This window comes from Mastigoproctus giganteus, chromosome 3 (assembly GCF_048544385.1).
Source record: "Mastigoproctus giganteus isolate SK-2022 chromosome 3, ASM4854438v1, whole genome shotgun sequence".
Lineage (NCBI taxonomy): Eukaryota > Metazoa > Arthropoda > Arachnida > Uropygi > Thelyphonidae > Mastigoproctus > Mastigoproctus giganteus.
The window spans coordinates 216,146,770-216,159,868 of NC_143577.1; the positions used below are offsets into that span (position 1 = coordinate 216,146,770).

The 13,099-nt window shown below is 37.4% G+C and overlaps 1 protein-coding gene across 2 annotated transcripts in view; it reads left to right on the top strand.

Moving 5' to 3' along the window:
• Positions 1 to 13,099, top strand: part of LOC150088706 (corrinoid adenosyltransferase MMAB-like) — a 90,966-nt gene that overhangs the window by 38,664 nt on the left and 39,203 nt on the right. For both annotated transcript variants that reach the window (XM_090369622.1, XM_090369624.1), the window contains exon 5: positions 12,673 to 12,770. In XM_090369622.1, the coding sequence (XP_090225748.1) occupies positions 12,673 to 12,770 (98 nt within the window). The remainder of the gene's footprint in view (positions 1 to 12,672; positions 12,771 to 13,099) is intronic.

Consider the following 13,099-nt stretch of genomic DNA (forward strand, 5'->3'; position numbering starts at 1 on the left):
GACCTGTTAGTTTAACTTCTGTTCTGGGAAAATGAATGGAAGCACTGATTAAAGGAGCACTGCAGGATCTTCTAGACAAGACTTCAGTTATAATTCAGACACATCATGGATTTGTTAAGGGGAAGTCCTGTCTGACCAATTTGATTGGATACTATGATGTGGTCACAAAGGAACTGGATGCAAAGAATAATTTTGATATCATATATTTGGATCTTAGAAAGGTTTTTGATACTGTTGTACATGGAAGACTGCTGCACAAATTGGAGCAGTGTGGCATTGGAGGCAAATTGCTGCTATGGATAAAGGGATGGTTGAGTAGGGGAAGACAGAGTGGTAATCAGTGGAAACTGCTCTTCGTGGACTAATGTTATTAGTGGAGTTCCTCAGGGTTCAGTGTTGTGTCCATTGTTGTTTTCTGTATTTATTAATGATATTGATGATGGTATATCAGGCTTAATGTCCAAGTTTGCAGACAATACAGAAGTCGGCAGGGTTGTTAATGACACTAGTGACAGTACGCTGCTGCATCTGGATCGAGAAAAGTTGAGCAGGTGGTTTGAAAGGTGGCAACTGAAGTTTAACATTGACAAATGTAAAGTACTGCATATGGGAAGCAGTAACTCCACAGTAACTTATCAACTGTATTGTACTACACTGACAGTGGTAGAGAGTGAAAAGAACCTGAGGGTAATTGTGCAGGCAGATATGAAGTTTTCTGAGCAGTGCAGATGGTCTGCACGAGTAGCTTATGGTGTCTTGTCAATGATATACAGGAATTTTTCTAGCAGGGATAAGGAGATGATTATCTCCTTGTATAAAGCAATGGTCAGGCCACGCCTCAAGTACTGTATACAGGTCTGGAGGCCTCATTTTAAGAAGGATGTAGAGCTTCTTGAGTATGTACAGAGAAGAACAAGATTAGTGAATGGAACAAAGGGTTGCTCTTACAAAGAAAGGCTTAAGTTTTGCAAATTATAGTGTCTAGAGACCAGGTACCTGCGAGGCGATCTGACTGAGTTGTATAAGGCTTTGAATGGTTTGAGCATGCTCAGTGCTGATGGGATTCTTCTTCTTGCTCAGAATAATCACCTGAGAGGGCATAAATTCACATTGACGAAAGACAGCTGTAGGATAGATGAGCGGAAGTTTGCCTTTAGCCAGCTGGTGGTTGATTGTTGGAACAAACTTCCATCTGTCACAGAAGTTGATAGCTTAAATAGATTCAAGCAGAACTAGACAAACATTTGGAGCGAGTGGATGGGTGAAATGAGAAGGGTGTTTTTTTTTTTTTTCTCTCTCCCCTATATTAGCTTGCTTTCTTGTATCATGTGCCTGTGCTAATGCTATCAACCACCAGCTGGTTAAAGGCAAACTTCCTCACATCTATTCTACAACTGTCTTTTGTCAATGTGAATTTATGCCCTCTCAGGCGATTATTCTGAGCAAGAGGAAGAATCTCATCAGCATTGTGCATGCTCAAACCGTTCAAGGCTTTATACACCTCAATCAGATCACCTCGCATGTGCCTAGTCTCCAGACACTGTAAATTGCAAAACTTAAGCCTTTCTTCATAAGAGCAATCCTTTGTTCCATTCACTAATCTTGTTATCCTTCTCTGTACTCGTTCCAACAGCTCTACATCCTTCTTAAAATGAGGCCTCCAGATTCAACTGTTGATGATCCTGCTCAGGTAGCTAACAAACTGAATGAGCATTTTGCATTTACATTTCCACATGAGGTGTTATGAAGTTACTTTTTGCAGTCAGATATGAAGTTCTCTGAGCAGTGCAGATGTGCTGTCAGAGCAGGTCATGAAGTTTTGTCAACGATACATAGGAATTTTGCTGGCAGAGACAAGGAGGTGATTATCCCTTGTATAAGGCAATGGTCAGACCACACCTTGTGTACTGGTCTGGAGGCCCCATTTTAGGAAGGATGTAGAGTTGCTAGAATGAGTACAGAGAAAGGCAACAAGATTGGTGAAAGGAACAAAGGGGTGCACTTAGAAAGAAAGGCTTGAATTCTGTAAGTTGCAGCAGCTGCAGACTAGGCACCTGAGAGGTGATCTGATCGAGGTGTATAAGGCTTTGAATGGTTTGAGAAGACTCAATTCTGACAGGATACTTCCGGTTACTCAGATTAAGAACCCGAGGGAGTATAGATTCAAATTGAGGAAAGACAGTTGTAGAATATATGTGCAGAAGTTTGCCTTTAGTCAATGGGTACTTGATTGCTGGAACAGACTTCCATCTGTTGTTGTGGAAGTTGATAGATTAAATAAATTTGAGGCTGAACTAGACAAACGTTTGGAGTGACTGGACTTGGAAATGGGAAGGTGTGTTTTTTTTTTTTTTTTTTTTGTTTTTTTTTGGCTGATACTGTATAAGCTTGCTTTCTTACATCATATGCCTCAACTAATGCTAATGCTATTTATGTAAACTCTAGAAGGAAAGACATGAATCAGATTGGTCCACTTGATATTCATGGTTCAACTCTTTGCTTTGCTGTTTTTTGCATCCTGTGACAAAAGATTTCTTGTAATCCGCTTTTGCCTGCCTAACCTCCTTTGTGACTTGATTACAGACCAACTTATATCTACCATAGGCTTCTGTGTCACCTGATAATCTATAAGCATCCAGTGCATTTTTCTTCTCTGCCACGAGCCACATTAATTCATCTAATATCCATTTAGGCCTAAACCTTGAACAATATTTCTTAGTTGGTATGAAAAGCCTAGTAGCTTCCAAGATTAATTCTTTGAATGCTTCCCATTTAGAATTTGCTGTTGGTCCCACTGTATAGAATTTAAAAACTCTCTCAGACCACCATAGTCACCTTTACAAAAGCAAAAACCCTTCCCTTTACCCCTGATGGTAGTTACCTCTGTGAATAAATCCCGCGTTAGCACACTGTGATCACTATCACCTGGTGGTTCCTTTATCTGCAGATTCTTGATGCATGAAGAATCACTACTGATAATCAGATAAAAGAGTATTACTCCCTCATACCCAGAAGCCAGTGAGTTCAGGATACTTTTTTTTTTGTTCGAAGCTAATAACTGACATAGTTAATTTCAGATGGCCTTAGTTGTTAAGCTTGTGCTTAATACTGCACATCTTCTCTCTCTCTTATGCTTGTCTGCATGTTTTTGGCCCAAAAAAGAGATGTATACCATTGCTTTTACCAGTGACTAAATGATAAGGAACAAAAATGGTAAGATATTGAGTAATTCTGAAATTTTGGATGTGCTGTCAAATTATTTTTGGCAATACAGTGTGTCAGCATTAAAATTTGGAATGCACAGCCTTAAACACTCCAGCGAGGCCTCCTCATCAATGCCTAGTTTTTATACACTGCGATTTACAAATCCTTCAAGGCAATTCAAGAATTCAAGTCCACTTGCTAGAATACATTTTTGCTCCCCTGACTAATCTTGTTACTCTTCTATGCACCCATTCCAGCATATCTATATCCTAAAATGAAGTTTCCAAACCTAAGCAGTATTGAAGATGCACCCCTAACCATTTCCTTATGAAACAGAATAATCGCATCTCTTTTCTGCAGGTGAATTTACCTTGCGTTAAATGCCTTGAGCTAATTTTTGCTGATTGGTTAAATGAAATTTACTGAATGGGATACAGTAATGCATCCCATTCAATACATCTGAAAATAATAGCATTTGTACCTTCTTATTTTCCTTTGAGTTTTCATTATTGTTTTCTTTATTAATTATATTTTTTCCATATCTGGTGTAGTAGTACCAAACTAAATGGGGGTAAGCATTATTACTTTCATTTTAAATATTCCTATTTTCCGTTTATTAAATTTGTTCTCTTGTAGATTTGGTTCTGATATCTTTCCATGTGCACCATTCTATAAATGATAAAGAAGAATGAATAAATCATATATAATCATATATATGATTATATATGATTTATTCATTTATTCATTTAATCATATATGATATGATTTATTACTGATATCATATATAATAAAATAAATTATGAATTGGAGTAAATTATCTACTTGTTTTTCTAGTATATAAATACAAAATACTTTTAAGTCATTGACAAAGTACTAAGACATTTATGTGTTTTAATGTTTGTGTGAAACTTTTAACTGCAAAAGTCCATAGCAAACGTAACCACAAAAATATTTGGCTAAGGTAAAGAAAGCCGACATGAGAATGACGAAAAACGTCGGATAACTTACGCAGAAAATTAGTTTGCCGACACCGGACTCAAGTGCTGCTTGCTTGGTAAACAGACAATAGGTGTTATCAGTCTGGAGCCGAAATTGAGAAGGATATATTAATTGACAGGTAGGCATGGCAAACGATGAAATGATTGGTTGTGGGCACGACAAAGGACAAGCTACTGTGTAGTCATTGGTTGGCATTATAATATGTATTTATGAGTAAAGAACAGTGCATAATAGTTTTGTAATGAACGGTGAACAGGTAATAGTAGCAATGAATCTTTTAAAGATGGAAGAAATTTGTAAGGAAAATAAAACGTTGGTTGATTTTTTGATGAAAACTAAATTAATAAAAGTTTCATTCTGTTCATTTTTATGTTCTTCATGATGTTTTTTTCTCCTTATTAAAAGCAGATTTTTGGAGTTCATGAGTGTTTTCACTATACTGTTGATTTAGGTTTGGTTACGAAAAAAGGAAAAGGTTTCTTTATTTTTCGTAACCTGACCTTAAATTTTTTTTTATGTGAACCCCAAACACGAGAGGTATTAGAACCCATAGTACTTAGTACCGTGCTTGGGTTGGAGGTTGAGAAGGCGAAAGAAGATATTTGTTGACATTGGAACTTCTGTAGATTGTAATTTTCAGGAAATACGTATGAAGGAAGGTTGTTCCAGAAAACGACAGTTGAATGAATAAATGAGGAAGTTGAAAAGTTGGTTCTGTGGGTTTGAAGTTGGACAGTAAATGGTTGTTGCCTTCTTCTGAATGGAATCAAGAAGCCTGAGAGAGGTTTTGGGGGCACCACCGCAGATGTGGGAACAATATTCCATGGCGGGGCGGATTTGCGATTTATACAGAGTGAGCAGCTGTTTGGAAGAAAAGTAAAGGCAAGAGCGAAAGAGAAAACCAAGTTTTTTAGATGCAGAGGAAGCAATATTTGTAATGTGTTTGTGCCAAGAGAGATTAGAAGTCAGGGTAATCCCCAAAAGAGATATATCATTTTGCCTAGAAATCGAAGTGTCACAAAAGATAAGCATAGGAGCAGAACAATCCTTTTTGCGAGATATAAGACAAGACTGAGTTTTAGAAGGGTTGAAATCAACTAAGTTGTCTTTGCCCCACTGGAGAATTACCTGAAGATCGGCATTTAAGGAATTGGTAGCAGATTTTCGAGAAGTTGAAGCTGATTGAGCAGGGCAAGGTTTCTCAAAATGGAAAGTGTAATGCAATGTGCTGTCATCGGAAAAACTATGGATAGGATTTCCAGTCAATGGAAGATGGTCATTAATATACAAGAGGAAAAGAGTGGGGGAAAGAACTGAACCTTGGGGGACACCGGCATTAGTGGAGAAGTTAGAAGACAGAGAGCCATCTACCATCACCCTCAGTCAGCGATCAGAGAGAAAACTGGTTAACCAATTACTAAAAACAGTTGGCAAACCACAAGAGGAAGCTTGTTTAGAAGACCTTTATGCCAAACACGATTGAAAGCCTATCAAGAGCAACTACTTGTGTTTCACCGAACCTTTCCATTGAATTAGTCCATAAATGGGTAACATAAGCCAGAATATCACCAGTGGATCGACACTGATGGAATCCATACTGGCGATTGTTAATCAGACGGAAGGTTTCTAGGTAGTTTAAGAGTTGGCGGTTAATTTATTTCTCCATTACTTTAGAAAGAGTAGAAGTAATTGCAATGGGACGATAATTGGCTGGGAGGGATTTGTCACCCTTTTTAGGAACTGGCTGGATATGAGCAAATTTCCAAGCAGAAGGAAAAACACCTTTGGAATAAGAAAGTGAAAAAAGGCGGCAAAGAATAGGAGTAAGTTCAGGAGCACAGGTTTTGAGAACAAGTGGAGAAATACCATCAGGACCTGGAGCTTTCTTAGCATCAAGATTCATCAAAGTCCTTCTGATATCCTTTTGACGGAAGACCACAGCAGGCATTGAATGGAGCGTGTTGGGAATGGTGGGAGGTGTTTTACCAAGATCATTAATACATGAGCTAGAAGAAAAATGGGATGCTAGCGGGTCAGCTTTATCCTTGGCTGAAGTGACAACAGAACCATTTCGTTTGGACAGAGGTGGAAGCAGAGATGGGCAAAAGTTGCGGCCAATAACTTTGGCAAGAGACCAGAATGCTCGGTTACCATTAGGGCAAGAAGCAAGTTTTCTACTCTTAGCCTGTTCAAACTCTAGTTTGGACTGATTAATAACTGCTTTACAATTGTTGCGAGCTTTGGTGTAGGCAGAAAATGAAACTGAAGAATTAGAAACAAGCCAATTACGATATGCAACATTCTTTTCTTGAAGAGCCTTAGCATATTTATTGGAAAACCAAGGTTTAGATAAAGGGCGAGATTTTTAAGTGGAGTGTGGGATAAAGGATTCCATTCCTACAAGAATAATTTCACTGACACGATCTGAGCAAACATTGACATCAGAAGTTTGGAAACAGTAATCCGACCAAGGAAAAGAAGAAAAGAAGTCTTGCAGGTCATCCCATTTTGCATTCTTGTAATGCCAAACAACACAAGGTTGTGAATAGCCATGAGATAAAGGTTCTATTGGAGAAGAGACAATCACCAAGTTGTGATCTGAAGTGCCTAAAGGACCTCTCACTTCAACTGTGTACTTAGAAGGGTTGTTTGTGAGAAAAAGATCAAGCGTATTGGCTGCATGATTAGGATTGTCCGGTATTCTTGTTGGTAAATGAACAATCTGTGCTAGTTCATTAGTAATTGCAAAAGCCTCAGCATCTCGACCTGCTGGGTCGGTATGACTAGAAAACGGAAGCCAGCTGGAGTTGTGAACATTAAAATCACCAAGGAAAATTACCTCACTGGGAAAGTTGGACTGGAGAAAGTCAAGTTGCAAAGAGAGGAAGTCAAAGAGCTCCAAGTGATTAGTGGAGTTGGGAGAACGGTAGAGACAACAGATGAATTTGACACAATGAGGTAGAGAGATTTTAAGCCAGAGAAGATCAAAGAGAGGAGATTCCAAATTGCCAAGTCTCTGACAGGGAATATCAGAACGGACATATGCACAAGTGCCACCTTTGAGGCGAAAGGAATCATACAGCGAATAATTTGGGCATCTGAGATGAGCAGTAGTTGAATCAACCGATAACTGAGATTCTGTCAGAAAAAGTACATGGGGTTTGGCAGACTGCAAGTGGAAATGGACATCGTTAACATTATAATTGAGACCACATATATATTTGTGAAATGAATTAGGAAGTGCTTGGGAGGTTTATATCTTTTCTCAGATAAGCTTGCTCTATTAGTTTGACAATTCATGGTGTATTCAATAGTAAGAAAAAGTGGGTGGGACATGCTGTATGAAGTAATGAAATATTTGGATATGGCGTACACGTGGTAAGAATATACCCAGATTCGTGACATAACGTGGCCTCAACAGTGCTCCCCGCATACACACTACTTGGACTGCCTCCAGTCACTGTCTGGCAGAGTAGAGGTAGCAAGATTATACACTAACTGATCCAGAAGCCTCCTAGAGAGTTACCAATAGGTTCGGTCCGGTGTACTAACTAGCGGCCGGCCTGCGAACACCGTTTTAGAGCTGTACCCTCGAAATGTAAAGAAGATTGGATCTTGCCATGTTGTTCATCATAACCTCAAAAGTCGTCAGTCATACTGCATGATGGAAGAGATGGGGAAGGGTTGACCGGAACTTAGCTCTGGAGACTAAACATGGGTTCCACCACTTCAAATCTCCAATAAGCAAAGTGGTGGTATTTCACCGGTTGATGAGAGTCATCTACCACCTAGTAGTGCCTGGTAACAGAGGGGCGGCGTTCCTCCATGTGGTGTGGGCACCACACCTCGAACCCTGCTTACGTTGGTTCACACCTGTGTGGTCACCCACCATGTACTTGTGCATGGAGGTTATACCCAGGATTACTAACAGTCCCACCATTGTGAAGGTGCAAGCAGAGGATTTGGCTGTCACAGACTGTCCGGACTTCGCCGAAATTGGGTCCACTTGACTTGAGTGTCACCCGAATATCAGTTCCATCAGCATTTTAGACTCCCAGGTAGCAAGTACAGCTTGTCTGGCATATCTGAGAGAATGTCTGTGACAACCTCAAGGACCAAATGGTAGGTTAGGAAATAATAGAAGAGGTTTCCTTATATTTAGTGTTCTTCGACGTAAGTAGTTGTCCTTACAGTACGCGTTTAAATTGAAATCCCTGCCTGATCATCCCACATGGCATCTGTTTTTGAGCCACGTTGGGAAAACCTCTACAATACTCATCGGACTGCCAACAAACCTTCTGGTATCCGGATCCAAAGGCTGTTAAATGAACTAGACATGAGAGTAGACAATGTTGCCCAGTCACCGGTTCAATTCCTTCCACCCTGGCATGCCTATTTTCCAACTTGTGACATCTCCCTTAAGATCTTGGAGAAGGCTACTATGCTGTCATCTGTCTACCAACAACTCTTTGCATCACATAGAGAGAGCGGTATTCTGACTTCTGCCAGTATATACAGATGGCTCGAAATCAGAATGTCATGTTGGATCTGCTGTTGTGTTTCCTCACAAAACTTTATCCAATAAGATCCCACAAGAAATTCGTATTTATACTGCAGAGTTGTGTGCAATAGAAACAGCCCTAAATCATATTAAAAATAGCGGTTACCAAAGGTATATGATTTATAGCGATTCATTGAGCGTGTTACAGGCGCTAGCATCGATGAGATTTAGCCCTCATCCGATCCTGTCCCGGATCCAGCAGATTCTTTTTTCCTTCGTGGAATTAGAATTTGACATTTGCTTTTGCAGGGTACCAAGCCATGTTGGGATCTGGGAAAATGAATTAGCTGATACTGCTGCCAAATCAGCCATTTCCCTTGATAATCGTTGCCTGTCAGTCCCCTTTACAGACTACAGGCAAATAATACGCTCTAAATTACATTCCCAATGGCAAGATTCTTCTCACGGACAGGCCACAAACAAACTACATCACATTAAGCCTGTAATTACACAATGACAGTCCAGTCTACACAGGGTTCGAAGAGAGGAAGTTGTTCTTGCTTGGCTCTGCATAGAACATAGTCATCTAACACATTCCTGTTTGCTGAGGGCGGACTCACCTATGTGTGAGATGTGTAATACTATTTTAACCATCTGTCATCTTTTTATAGAATGTCCTGTTTTTATAGAAGCATGATGCTTGTGTTTTACCGCTTTTAATAATCTGACTGAACCATTTACACTCAGTCAGATTATAGGTGACAGAGACAACATGTCTGACGTTTTTAACTTTTTACATTCTATTAATTTGTACACAAAAATTTAAGTTTTATATTTTATATGGGTTTACTTAACTTTATACCTTTTTACATAATAGTTTGACGTGGTAGCCTAATGATAGGCTACCAAAATGTTTAGTATTCCGTTTAAATTTGACTCTGCGCATTATGGCCTTAGCTGCCAATGTGCCATTAAAAATCAAATTATATTTAGTGACCTAACTTTAAACATTAGGTTAGGAAATAATATAAGAAAATCAAGAAAGATTCTTCTATATATAGTGAAAAGCTGTTGATTTTCATTATGATACGTGTGTATCCGCACGAGTGTCTTTAAAAATAAAAGTACAGTAATAAAAAAATAATATTTTGTTAATAAACAATTTATGTGCTAGTCCACATGATTCTAAAGAAAAAAGGTTAGGTTACATTTCGGGAAGGGTTCAAGCTTCCATGGGATTCAAGTGGAGGTAACCTGACCTTTTTTCACCATTATGGAAAGCGTTCATTAGGGCAAGTTACCATTAGTGCTTCTGAGTGCTACTAAAATGATACTAACCCGATATTATTGTGTGTTGTGTTTGCGCACCAGTCATTTCATCGTTTGCCACACCTACCTGTCAATCAGTATATTGTTCTCGACTTTGCTCCAGACCTATAATGCCTACTGTCTGTGTACTGAGCGAACAGCGTTAGAGTGCCGTATCAGGAACCTAATTTTCTGTGTAAGTTATCCGACGTTTCTCGTCGTTCTCGTGTTAGCTTTCTTTACGTTCGCCAAATATTCAACAAAGTATTTATTGAAATATATTAATGGCTAATAAAGATATATATAATTTCTTCAGTTACAATTATGAAAAAAAAAAAGTTTTCAGTGAAGATAATATTTTGTTAAAAGATAATTGTTAGATTAAGACTGTTGAAAAAATATTTAAAAATAACCAAAATATTTATTTTCAGGAGAAACTAATAGAAATATTAAATAATGTGTTCATTTAAAGCTCAGTTTGCATATCTAAAATTGTATTTATTTATTTGTTTATTTTTGTGTAGTATTCCATATTCCAACAATTCACATACCAGTTCCTGTAGCAAACATTCTACATCATCTAGGGCGGCATTTCCCAAACTTTTTTAGTCATGGTACACTTTTCATCTCACAATATATTTACGGGACACTTATGAAACAAATTGAGCTGGAGCGAAAGAACTGTGCTAATATTTTATTACACTGTGCATCGGGAGCATCTTTATTTCCAACCCAAAAGCTGAAATTCAAATAACTATCATCATACTTTCGTTTTGGTCTTTTATTAGTTGGTTCCTGTTTTTTCACTTCAGATTTTTGGGGAACAAAAGGCTGCGAATGTTCATCCTCACTTTGAAGTGTGACAGTATTGTGTTCATTTTCATCTACCACAGAAGCACTAGAAGTACTTGATTCTTGGTGCCTCCGTAACCAGGTGGGCAGGAGCAGCAGTGCATAGCACACGCTTCTTGATTAGACCAGGGTTCGAGCCTGTGAGCCACCAAATACGGAGCATGTGGAAAGGTCAGGGAATGACCACCGCATATCCCCTGAGCAATATGGCCTTAGTTGCTAATGCTCCTAAAAACCAAATAACAACAACAACTTGATTCTCGTTTAAAGTTTCAACCACAAATCCATGGTCATTTATTTTAATTATAATATTTCGAAATACTGATAATTATCAAAAAAAATTTATACAAGGAAGTAAGTTTAGTTATGGTATTAGTTCGCTTCCTCCTCTCCTTCCACTCGCATACTCCAGGCTAAATCGCATACAAATGGCACATTAGATCACTACATTGCTACTTTTTCGTAGATGTCATTACCTCTACACATACTTCTCTATGCAAAGCCCACCAAAATAAAGTGTTCTGCGGTTTCTTTGATTATTTGTCTGTGCCATTATATTAATAACCGAAAAAAAAAAAAAATGTTAAAAATTATGATGATGCAAAAGTGGTGTACGTTACAAATATGTAAAATGTGTTTATTTCATTTATTTTTTTTAAATTATTAACTACGATTTTTCACGGAACACTTGTTCACATCTCACGGAACAGTTGGGAAACCCTGATCTAGGGAATCAGAACTGCACTCACGAGTTTCTTGCTTTGAAACTGATATGTTGGAAATTGCAGTTTTTCTTTTGTGTAATAACTGGAGTTCTAAATTTTTTCTGTCATTTAAGAGGTGTTCCAGGAATATAGCTTCAGTTTTTGTTGAGTAAATTGCATAAGAATCATTTTTGAGAAATCTGGAGTTACAAAGTTTACTAATCAAGGCAACAATATGTCAAGGTCAAATTCACCCTGTCTTCTTTTGTGCTTGTTTGTCAGTACATCAAAGTTCTTTATCAGAACTTTATATTTGTACAATATATTCATGTATTATTTTCATTTCTGCATGAACCTGCTTTATAGAGTATATAAGCCCTGAAGGGTGCGATTTCTTTTCCCACTCCCCAGATACTTCTAGTTTCATGAATTGCTTAACCTATTTCCTAATTGGATCAGTGGGCTGCATCTGTATTGAATTAAATCCAAAGGAATATCCTGATACTAAAGTTTAGAGCAGCATTCTTTTATTTATAATAAGAATTAGAGACTTTGATTACGGGTTCTCATGCCTGTTTATAGAATAGAACTCATTGTGTAAATTATTAATGTTAACTTTTTAAAATTTTTAAATCAGGTTATATTTCTATAATTTTAGATGTAAAAATTAAGACTTTTTGAAACTTCGGTAAAGTTCAGTTAATTCATTTGTTAAGACAAATTAAAACATTGAATAGGTTGTATTGACTGCAATAGATTTGCAGATGGCACATTATTAAATAACTGGTCTGAATTAATAAAACATAATGTTATCTCAAAAGCAAAATTAATGTGTGCTTAATATAAAATTTAATGCAAATGCTTTTAATCCTTAATGGAATTTAGCTCTAATTAACTTTGAGTATAATGGTTCACTGAATATCTTAATTTTTATATCTTGCTAATGAAATGGCAACTACATCTGTTGTTTGCAGTCTTATTAACTTTTCTTTATTTTTAGAACTCTTTCTAAAATTAGTTGAATAGTGCACAGAGTAATTTAGTTTTGTGTAAGTTGGCAAGCAGAATTTTAGCAGATATCTTTTTTTTTTTTTTTTTTTTCAGAAAGGACAGGATTTTGTGAGGGCTATGTTAAAGAACTTGAACAGTGGATAGATAATCATACAGCTAATCTTCCTCCTTTATCTAATTTCATTCTTCCTGTAAGTTTAAATTTTCATTTTTATAATAAAGTACCTTAATAATATATATATATAGCTTTTTTTCTTTATGCATTTTTACTATAAAATATGTTTACTTAAGCCCCCATAAATTTGTTACATAAAATGATGCCTGGCAACCCAAAGGTCGCGGGTTCAATTCCCGCCTCGGGCTTGGATCAAAGTACTGCAAAAACCTTGGGAGGTGCATTATGGCCACAGAAGCCTATGCGCTAACAACTACAAAAAAAAAACATAAAATGAACAGAAAACTATTGTAACAAGTATAAATAATATAATAAATAACTTGTGAATTTTTTAGAAGTATTAGA